The following is an 11,783-nucleotide window of genomic DNA, read 5'->3' as shown; positions in this document are numbered from 1 at the left end:
TCTTACAATATTTTTTATTTTGTTTTAAAACTATTTTTATACTTTAGAATGTTCCTCTCTTTCAAAATTGTTTTGAAAAAGTTCATTATTATTATCTAATAAAAGGAATATGTTTTCAAAATAAACGAAATTCATGCCACTCCATACTCTACACCATTAAAGTGGCCCCAATTTTATAAACTTCATTTCCTACATCAACATTTTCTTTTTTATTACATTTGAAAGTAGGATAAAACCTGAGTACAATTCTTAGATACTGTAACCTAAAGACAATTATGTGATTGAATTTAATTGTAGAACATAAGATATTGCATGTAAGTTTTATCCTTTAAAGTATAAAAAGGATATTGAAACAAGACAAAGATTGAGGATTAAGAATATACAATTTCACCTTCATTTTTAGGATGATGAACTGCTAGCAACCATTTTTATTGTCCTCTTAAAAGTGGGCATGGACAGACCTGAATCAAATGCATAAGACACCATGCCCCACCTCTCATATTAATGTGGACAATGGATAAGACCATACATACACATACGTAGAAAACAAATGAATGAGTGGATGAAGAAACACCGAAATCAAGCACTACAAAGACTAGTCAAATGATTGAAAAGACAAACTAACAAACAACTAATGGTGGGGCTATACTCTTAGCACTTAGTTTTGCTACAAGGATGTCATGCAAAATCAAAACCAGAAAAGTGGTTATGAAAAAAAAAATTAAAAATGAAAAAGGCTAGGCTAGGATTCAAAAGTACTACCAAATCCACCACATGATGAAACTAAAAGACAAATTTAGAGAAGGTAGAGGGCATTCTTGCTGCTATCTTAAAAGAGATACAATATACTAATACTAGCAAAAATACTAGATATATTGGTATAAGCTGCTGCTAAACCTTTTGTTTATAATTATTTCGTCTATTGCTCTATGTTCAGAAATTCTAAACATATTTCAAACTCTCTCAACACTGCATATATTTTGGTCTTTTTCATCCACTAAAGACTATACTTACATCCTCTGCTAAAATTTTAAACCTCTTGCCTTCTTTCTGTGATTGAGAATAACAAACTGTAGAACCTTCTTACATGTACTTCTATGTATCATATTCTTCTTTTCTAACTCCAACCCAAAGTAAAGGGTGGAAATTCTTCCGATGTTTCTTCGTTAGCCAGTATGTACTTGCAGGAATCTGATTGTTTGACGAAAAAGGGAAAAAGGACTGTTATGTATCAAACCAAAGATGTTGCCTTTAAACCAGTACTCTATCTCTATAATCTTCTATGTGTTGCTGAATCTATATGACTGTAGAAATGCCGCTTGCTATTGGAGACGCAAATGGGCTTTCAGGGAGATTAAGAACTTGATTGCTGGATTAAAGAAAAGAAAAGAAAACCCCACTCAGAAAAGCCATAAAATGACAACAGCAAAAAAAAAAAAATACAATGCTTAGCTGCTTTATGTACTGTAGCATAAGATGTATAGCAAACTATACATAAATTTTGGTGCTGTGCTTTCAAAGGCCTACTAAAAGTGAATCAGAGCTGAGGCCAGTTACGGTTTTATAAAACAAAAGTTTGGCCAAAAAGCTTTAGAGGCAGTAGATGACGCTAAGCTCAAAATGCAGAAAAAATAACAAAAGATTACTAGAAATGTAACACGGACACTAAGATCTGTTTTAATATGAAAAAATTTAAAGCAGTGATAAACTGATAATTGACAAGGATCAAAGAAGGACAAAAGAAATGATAGAAAGACTTAATGTCTTGTGCAAACAGGGAGTCTCTGCAAGAAGTGAGTTCATACCTCTCTGAGTCGGTGTAGGTGTCAGTATGCCCAGGTGTACTATCATCACCAGTGGAGCCACCATTCAGAACATCCAACAGATAATTGAATCTTTCTGCAGATGGAAAATTGAAAGGATCTGCATGAACTGTGATTTGAAATTATTAGAATGCGAAAAAGAAATTACATAAGGAGAATCAAAATCAAAATGTAGAAAAAAAAAAACCACCAAAACATATGATGAAAATCAAGATACTACAAGGAGAAGCAATCAAATTGATAAAACAATATACCATTAGACACTTTCAATCCATCCATGGAGTAGCCAAAGTGTGGCTGACTGGCTGGAGGCTTACGTGCCAACTGCAGCTCTGCAAGTTGCCTCCTCTCAAGTTCAAAGGCTTCTTGCTCAATAAGCTGCTTCCTCAGCAACCTAGAAGTCTCAAATTCTCTTGGCACTAGAAAAGAACCATTCATTAGACAGTTCAAAATATTTAAAAAAAATATTATTGATTTTTTACACAGGAGAGCAATCGAATGAAAAGCAAGGGAAAATCAGAAAAATATTAAATACAGAATAAGCATTGATCGGTAAGAAAGAAAAAGTCCATGTCTGCAAGTACAGTATTAATGCAGAGCTAGACTGTTAATTATAAACAATAAGACCTTTCTAGGAATGAACAAGTACAATATGACAGATCCTACTCACTTGAGTGAAGCTCAGAATCCATTTCAACATAGTGTGTAGAGTAGTACATTTGAGGATCAATTCTGTCCGAGTACCTCCTGCTGGAGCATAAAAATTCACATGAACGAGTGATAAATGATATTGAAACTGTAAAGGATAAATCTTTTCTGCCAAAGAAAAAAAATGGAAACAAAAGCATATAGTTTGCCTAATACATGATAATTAAGAAAATCAAGCAAATTTTGAACATAAACCTAAATTTACTTAAATTAGATATTGAACATTAACAGAAATAAATAAGCTTAGCCTTGTCTACACAACCCATCTATTGTAAGATTCTCAGTTCCATTTAAAAGCTCACAAATTTGTTATAGAATGTGCAAATCTATCAACCTATCAAGCTTTACCAAAGACAGATTTTTGAAATTTGAAAGTGTAAATAAATAAGAACAAATAACAAATTCTACCTCTCACTAAGCCTTGATTTCTCCCTGTAAGGTTTCACAAGAACACGAGCCCCACAAACGAAATGCGGGTTTCCTTTGGTCAAAATCATTTTCACTGTATCTGCACTAGCAAAGGTTACAAACCCGAACATCCGTTTCTGTTGGCAGGGAATCCTCACATCTTCAACTGGACCATAGGTGCTACAAACAAGACCAATACAATAAGGAATACAGTCAAAATAGTTACATACAAAGAAGCCTGCAACTTTCTACCAACAAGAGTTTCAAGATAAATTACTTGAAGTAGTCAGAGACATCGTCTTCGGTGAAAGTGCTTTCAGCTGGAAATGTTAGATATATCTGTCGTGACCCACTGACAATTGGACCAGGGTCACTTTTATCATTCCGATTGTCCAAGTATTTTGAAGCGTCTTCTGCCAAAATTACAGCATGCTGCCCATGAGGCCTGTAATTCAATCGTAAAATGTACCAGTTAGATACCCATATATGAAAGATTATTTATTTACTAGATAAGCACCTGGAGTGGCACTCACCTGTCAATCAGCCGAATACTTTTCAATCGAGCAAGAAGCTTTGTCAAACTATAACCAGCTTTACCATGTCTCTGGCTCTCAGTGAGATATCCATCTGCCTGAAGAACTTTTCCATATTTCTCATAATATATCATAGGCAGAGAAGCAATGGAAACAGGATTCCCTCTTCTAGATTTGAGAATCTCAACAATTTCCAATTCAAGCTTCTCAAGTGACCCGGGTGAGAAAAGATGATCGTCATTAATGCCATCATTTCCATACATCTGAGAGAAGCTCTCAGGCATGACTTGTCCATGGAAATACCTACAGCTACTTCCATGCTTACAAAATCCCTTATTGAAGTAGTGACAAACCTTAACTGGAAATTCGGGCAGGCTTGAAATTCGTCTAGTTGTTCTAGCACTTAAGTTGCCCATGGCAGCATCCGGGTAAAAGTAATCATTTGAAAAACCCGCAAGTCCAGAATTGGTAGGCTCTATTTGATCTTCTAAACTCAAAAACTGAGTTTGGTTTTGGAGTTCAGCAATAGAATCCGAGCAAGCTGATAAACTGAAATCAGAATTATGCTTGCTTGCTATCGGAGGATCCCAATAGGCAGTTGGAACTCGAAAAGCTGTTGGTGATGAAAAGGACCTAGAAGGAACAGGTGAGTAAGGAGTGAAAACTGGGTTCATGAGTGGTGAGATTGGGGATGGTACTGGCTTGCTAGTAGCTATTAGTTGTAGTTCAGTTTTGGCTTTGAAAATCACTTCATGAATCAAGTGGTCCGGACCCAAAGCCAACCTAACCATTTCTTCTTCACCATGGTCTTGAAAAAGAACATAACCTATAATCTTTGTAGCATTTTCCGGCTCTAGTTTCTGGATTTTACTGAACACAATTTTTGCAAACTCCGAAAAATCCATCATTAATTTATATCTACTCACTGCAAATGAATACAAAAGTGTATAAATGAGAAAAAGATCTCAAAACACAACGAAAAAATAAAATAAAATAAAAAGTCTCATAGCCATACATCCATATAAGGCAATATATTCCACTCCAAAAAGAGCTGTAAAGATTGCCAAAAACACCATAAAACCCAGAAATAGAAAATACCATCAAATCTGGAAAAAGAAAAATGATTTGTTCAAGAAAACTTCCAAATAAATCGTACACAACAAAATAAATCGTAAACACAAACACCTTTTCCCTCATGAGAAATCAGTACAGATTTAGAGGAAAAAAAATCACAAAACTAAAAAATATATATATTTAAAATTACAAATTTTCTTTTTTGGATAAGTAATATTAAAAGCAAAACATAGTACCTCTGTTTTTTTTTTTCTAAAACATTTCCAAGGCCAAACGAAAGAATCATCCATAACACTCATAAAGACTTATGTTACGACTTCTATCGTTAACACTAAAAGAAAGCCTTTTTGAAATTTAAATACTAACAGTTTGAATTATTTCCAAATTCAAAAACCAGTATTTTCTCACTTGAAACAAATCCAAAACTCGTACTTATCGTGACAGAAAACCAGGAAAAAAAATTAATATTAAAAAAAAAAAACCCCTCTTTTCAGCCATTAGGCTAGGCCATATACTAGAACATATATCAAGCAAAAACTATAATAATAAGTGTAAAACTCTCATTCAAGCAAACCATGTACAGAAAATGACACTGCAAAACACTGACTAAGATGTAGGAACACACACAAAACACAGATGAAACATACCCAACAAATCTATGTAGTCTCATACAGTGCAAAAAGTAGTCAGAACTGAGAACCAACAGAGAAAGAAGCTTCTTCAAACCCCGTGTTTAAACTCTCTCTTTCTAACATTCTCTCTTTCTCTCTCTACAACTTCCTCAAGCCTTCATTATCCAGAAAGAAAAGAGACATCATGGTTATCCCAAAGCCAAAGAGCAAACTTCCAGAAATGATGGTTTTAAATAGCATATACAAAATATATATACACAAAAAAAAAGGAAAAATAAATAAATAATTCCCACAATTGTTTTTTTTTTCAAAAATATAAAGTGATTTTACTTTTCTCACTTACTTACTATACAATTACTAGACTAAACACGCGGTCTTTTGAGTTTATAAAAAAAAATTCTTTGACCATTTTAAATTTACAGCTTGGTTTTACTAATCCAGATAATTAAGGCTATATTCTTTGCTAAATTTACGAAAGTGATCATAACTGCATGGACCATGTGAATTACACAAACAACCTTACTTACAAAAACCCATTTTTTTTATAAAAAAAAATTACAAAAACCTACAAAAACTCATTATGAATTTTTATAATAAATTTTTTAAAAAATGTAGTAATAAAAAAATAATGATTCGGAAATAACAATGTGCAAAATTTAGTTCTTCAACTCTACATGTCGGCAAAATGTATCCTATGAGTGGCACATGTGTGGATTTTCTTTTGTCTTTCAAGAGAAGTGGTCCTACTTCGAATTTGCACCCTTGGATCAGCCTCGAGATTTGCACAACCTCTTATCTCAAGGTTGTGTGGATTGAGGATTGAGGACCATGACATAAACCTTTGAACCCGTACATAACTTAATGTTAGTACTAGAATTTTTCTTTTAATAATGTAATCAACAAAACTTCCTTTGTACTTTTGTTGGATGGATGAGTGCAACACTCTTTTAATTTTGAAATATCATACTGTTTGAATTTATGACTTATGTTTAGTTTAATTATAATGATTTTTTTTTTTTTACTCATCAATAATTGGGAGACAAAGACTTTGAACTTTTCATTAATAGTTAAATTACAAAACTTTGGATAGAATGATTGTTTTTATTAGATAATGTTAGTATAAACAGAATTTAGTTATAGATCCATTATTTAAGGATGAAAAGCATTTTTTTAATAGATAATTACAATATACCTTGAATAATTTCCCCCTTAAGCATGAAAATTGCCAATTACAAAAGACTGTTTTTTTTTTTTTGGATACGCAATTACAAAAGACTTTATCCTTAGAAAAAAACACAAAAGCTAGATTTTATAAGTTAAAGTAATTAAAATCCATTGAATGTCTTAATAGTACATGGGTTGAAGATGCAAACTTTGTTTATTATACTCTATATGCTCCGTATTTGACAAAGACATGTCCATGACCATGAGATTACTTTTATAATAATTGAGGGTCATTACCATCATGACATGACAAGGCCACTTGCGCCGTTAGGCCCATTTTATCTCTGCTTTTTTCTTGCAGCAAAGGGGACCCATATGGTCCTATTTTGCTCCTATGTAATCTTATTAATAGGCAATCTGATAAACATGTAGGAGTGTAAACATTACGTTTCTTCATCATATGGTAATAATTACTTTAGCCCCTTCAACTTACCAAACCAAATATTAAAAAAAAAAAATTCAATTTGCAAAAAAGTGAGACCGAAGGATTTATATATATATATATATATATATATGCTTAAGTAACACAATTTTTGAATAGAAGATTTAGAGTTTAATCACCGTCTATATCAAAAATTAATTGATATCTTGATCTGATAATAAAGAGTTATCATTAACGGTAGATGACATAAATTGAAATTCTCTTTATCCAAAAAAAAAAGTAACACAATTGTTGTGATTTCCTTTTTTGGTCAGAACACGTAACACAACAATTAGAATGTAGCAGTATTTGATGTAATGATTGAAATCCAAAGTCCAAAATGATCAAATTGTCAGCCCACAAATTGATCATACCATGGGCTGTGGATTCATTGACTTGTACCGTCATACGCAGTGTCACTGTATGTCACAGTAAAAAAAAAAAAAAAAAAAAACTATTCTTATTCTACTTCTGTTTTTTTTTTTTTTTTTAATTATTTACTTACATAATAAAATTAACATTTTTTTTATAAACAAAATAAAATTAATATTAATTACATGGGGATTGGAAGGTAATTAATATAGTTTTGGGGGACAGTTTGAGTAGCTTGGGTTAAAAAAAAGTTATATGAGGAGTAACCGGTTCAAACGGCTGCGTGGGTGGGGTTTACTGTTCAAAGTCAAACAGTGAAAAGATCCATGAGAGAGAAAATGATGGGTAAAATTAACTCAGGAAAAACACATGGGTAAATTATTAATTAATACTATTATTAAAGTGTTCAGAGATAAAAATTTAAAAGTGAGAAAGCAGTGGGCATGCTGTTATTTGAACCTAGTGATTTTCTCCGACTCTTTGGGTTTTGACTCTACCAATTTTTTCCTTATCTTTTTCTTTATTTAAAAAAAAATAGTTAATCTCAAAATATAATAACAGGTTACTCATTATTCTTCTTCTTTTTCAAATAATAAATCTCACTATAAGTTTCAAAATCCTCTTCATGATTATTTATAAAATTATCTACGTGTATTGTTTAAATATTTAAACAAATCACATAATTCATTAAATATGATATGTGACTAAAAATACAAACGAATGATTTCATCAATCAGTACATAACTACATATAATAAAGTTGGATAAATTTTCTCAGACTAGTTTGGAGGTAAATTTTTTTAATTAAATTAATATCATCCAATATTATTTTGTTGTACATTTAGAATACTAAATATTTACTCTCTTCCTCCATTTTCCCTCTTTCTTTTCTTGCTCTTTAAACTAAACACTTCTATATTCTCCAACAAGTATTTCCTTTTATTCTCACTCCACTTTCACCTAGCTTTGAGCCTAAACATGTTAATAATTAGATAGGGATAAGAGAAGAGATCCCATGTAATTTGGATTTTGAGATTGTTTTGGTTTGCTTTTGTTTTCATACTCTCTCTCTCTCTCTCTCTCTATATATATATATATATAATAAAGAATTAAAAACTTCCAATATTGAGTGTAAGCCAACAAAGAGTGAATTTTTTAATAGATATAATAAGTTTTTTTTTCTTCATATGTAACATATAATAGGATCTAAATTTATTGCTCTCTATAACATCAAGTCAAGGTACCAATGATTTTTTTTTTTAATATATAGTGTAATGAGATTTATTTGATGATAAGTTAAAACACACAAAAGTAAAACTTAGTGTCTATTTATTATGATGAATTGCAGCTCATTTTATGTTGTGTGAATGAGTTCTAAGTTAAATAATATTGTCTCTTTCTTTCAATAATGTGACAGAGGATAAGGACATAAACTTACTTGACATGTGAATAAGGAATTAACTATTGATTAAAAAAATAATAATGTCATGTTGCACCCTTTTACTTTAATCAAGAATAGAACCCAATGGCCTTCAAAATCAAACATTGCGACTTGATCAAGGCTTTTTAAAAAAAAAAAATGTTTTTATGGGTATGCTCTATGTACCAATTTTAATGCTCATGCACCAAACTTCCCGTAAGTAAATATATATATATATATATCAAATATATAATGCTCTATGTACCAAATTTATATATCACCTATAAAAAAGTATCAAATTTTTCAAAGACTAATTCCAAATTTAATATATATATCAAACTTTATTGGACTCTTTTTATCGACAAAAGAGAAAAAGAGTTCATACATTGGATTTTAATTTTAAAGGCTTTCTCAAAAATTTAATATTAAAATGAGATTTTTTTTTTGGCTAAATTGAGCTATGTTGTAAAAGACACTCATTATTTTGCATGCAAGTTGGCCTTATTAGTCTTTATATTGTCTATTAATATTAACAAGTGTAAGAGTAATTTTAGGACTACATCTTTTATCACAAATTTTTTTCTCAACTATTTTATATGATAGATTATGATTGACAACATGACAAAGTTGTAGCAAAAGTGTTGTAAGGACTGAATTTGGATTGGACCCAATATAGGATTGGGTTTTGGCCCAACAAGCCCAAATAATAAATTTGTAAAGCGTGGGTGAAAGAACTAGTTCTATTCGGTAAGAAAGACAATAACAGTTGTTTATTTAAGAAAATCAAACAAAAGTAAAGTGAGAAAATCCGTCCTCGGCACGGTCCGAGGAGCTATGTTATAATGTCAAGTTGATGATCAAGGTTACAAAAGTTCAAAAGATTATATCAAAGATTTCTTGGTTTTTTCCTTTCTTTCTTTTAGGCCACCTTTCCATGCTATATACTATAAGTTTGGTATCATCCATATCATACACGTGTAGGTTAGGTTCTAGGAACTCCTTCTTGTCCCATCCAACACCTCCTAGAATCTTCAACTAGCTGCTATAAGGCTGCTTTATCACTGTTCAGGTATCACCTCCACATTAATGTGGTCAGAGAGTTAGCAGGGATGCATTTAATGTGGAGGTAGCAGTTTTTGTAGATATTTGTTGCCTCCCTCTACTTCTCCCTTGTCCAATGTCTGACTTCTAACCGTGATGCAACCTTGAAGGATGTTCAGGATGACAAGGCATTTCTATTGACCTCGGATCTTTATTTCCGAGATGACTTTTCTTCTCGGACATATTTTGGACTATCATATACAATCCTTATTTCTTCTTCTTCTACTATTCCCATAATAATCTTATTTGACCATCCTTGGACTAGTAAATATCCTCGGATTGGACCATAGGCTCAATTCCTACAGATTTAATAGTACATTTTGGCTAACTGGCCCCTACAAGAGTAATACAAGACTTTTTCCATATATAAAGAAGTGCACTTTATCTCAAATACAATGACGATAGCCACTATATTTTGTCTTTATATATTATGTTTTCTATATATTTACTTTTAAGTTGAATAAGAAAGATTAAGATGTGTAAAATTGTAAATAAACAAAATAGGCGATGACACTTGCCTTTGTTGTTGCACATCCAAATAATGCGTGATTTTTTTTTTAAATCCTTTCTTGATTGTGGTTCTTTTACATGTTATATCCCATATTCATATTACAAACCAGTCTTTTTATTTCTATTTAGTTATAATCAAGTCCTTTTCATTTTCTTAGATAGAATTCTCCTTCACATTAATTTATACATTATTGATAGAGAAGTAGCCATCACTGCATCATAATATGTCTATTATTTATATCAAGTTAAAATTCGTTGTAATATTAACTTAAGAATAATAAGTTGTTTCGTACGTATGTTAACAATAATTCATTGCAATGATTTATATATTTTCATTGAATGAAGGCCCTAGCTAGTTCCTTATTTCATTGGGGAAAAATGTTGTACTAACTTATAATAAAATATCATTGTAATAATCTAATACCAATTATTTTGTAATTTATTGCAATAAGAATATTGAAGTAATAGTTTGTTGTAAGGAAAATATCATTACAGTATATCAATAACAATTATTATACAATCTATAACAATGATAAAGTGAAAAAAAAAATAATATAACAAAAATATCGTTGAAATAATTTGACTCAAATTATTTTTACCAATTATTTTGCAAACTATTACAACAAGAACTATTAAACAATAGTCTATTGCCACGAGTTATTTGTTGCAATATTTGAAGTTTTTTGCAATGATTTTTTTTTTTTTTTTTGGTGAAAAAAGATTCATTACCAACTAAGAAACAACAACATTCTCAGTACAGACCCTATTCAAAAACATCCCATTGAGGTCATCCTTAACAACATCAACTAAGTCCACAGGCGGACTATCAAAGGTAGAAAAGTCAGCATCTAGAAAATAGTTCATCCTAGCAAGACTATCCGCACACCTGTTTGCCTGATGGAAGCAATGCTTAATACAAACTTGCGGTATGCGAGAGATCAAAAGCTTGCAATCATCCAATAACAGTGATATGACGTTATTAACATATGAGGTATTCCCTAAGGCATCTACAATAGACTTGGCATCAAGTTCAACTTCAAAAGCATTAATGTTGAGGTTGCTACATAGAAGAAGGCCATCCCTTAAACCCCACAGCTCAACGACAAAGCTATTTGTCCTGCAAATACTCCTACTAAACCCAATAACCCACCTACCTGCATCATCCCTAACCACCCCTCCACAACCTACCAAACCTGTATTACCACAATAGGATCCATCTGTGTTAAGCTTCCACCAACCTTGGATCGGCTTCTCCCATATAATCCTTATCATAACATTCCAGGTCAGCAACCTTGGAGAGGAAAGGCAATAAAAAAAATTCTAAAGCTTGATTTACAATCACCAAAGCTAGCTTTGGGTTCCTGCTTTTGCCATTGAAAACCAAATTGTTTCTACTCTTCCAAACATTCCACACAGCAAAGGGAAAAACAACTTTCCAAGGCGATTGAGTAGCACCTAAACTGTGCTTAAATTTGCTATTTAACATTAGCCAATCTTGGAGGTTGCTCCTCCAACTTGATTAGAGGGTAAAACCCCCAACTGGTTCCACAGGCATTTT

At 31.8% G+C, this 11,783-nt stretch overlaps 1 protein-coding gene across 4 annotated transcripts; it reads right to left on the bottom strand.

The window, feature by feature from the left end:
• Positions 1-849: 849 nt before the first annotated feature.
• Positions 850-5,409, bottom strand: LOC126694406 (zinc finger CCCH domain-containing protein 18-like). Of its 4 annotated transcripts, none has more exons than XM_050390650.1 (8): positions 5,194-5,409; positions 3,473-4,397; positions 3,217-3,384; positions 2,940-3,119; positions 2,494-2,573; positions 2,078-2,242; positions 1,806-1,923; positions 850-1,369 (listed from the first exon to the last, which is right to left on the bottom strand). In XM_050390650.1, exons 2-8 carry the CDS (start codon positions 4,378-4,380, stop codon positions 1,297-1,299), a joined length of 1,692 nt encoding a protein of 563 aa, XP_050246607.1. In that variant the 5' UTR covers positions 4,381-4,397; positions 5,194-5,409; the 3' UTR covers positions 850-1,296. The 4 variants fall into 4 exon arrangements, with proteins under 4 accessions (XP_050246607.1, XP_050246608.1, XP_050246605.1 ...); XM_050390651.1 differs by having other exon boundaries at positions 2,494-2,570; XM_050390648.1 differs by having other exon boundaries at positions 1,806-1,932; positions 5,194-5,408.
• Positions 5,410-11,783: the final 6,374 nt, after the last annotated feature.

This window comes from Quercus robur, chromosome 8, assembly GCF_932294415.1.
Source record: "Quercus robur chromosome 8, dhQueRobu3.1, whole genome shotgun sequence".
Classification (NCBI taxonomy): Eukaryota; Viridiplantae; Streptophyta; class Magnoliopsida; order Fagales; family Fagaceae; genus Quercus; species Quercus robur.
The sequence above is the reverse complement of the archived record's forward strand: the minus strand, read 5'-3'. Positions and strand labels throughout refer to the sequence as shown.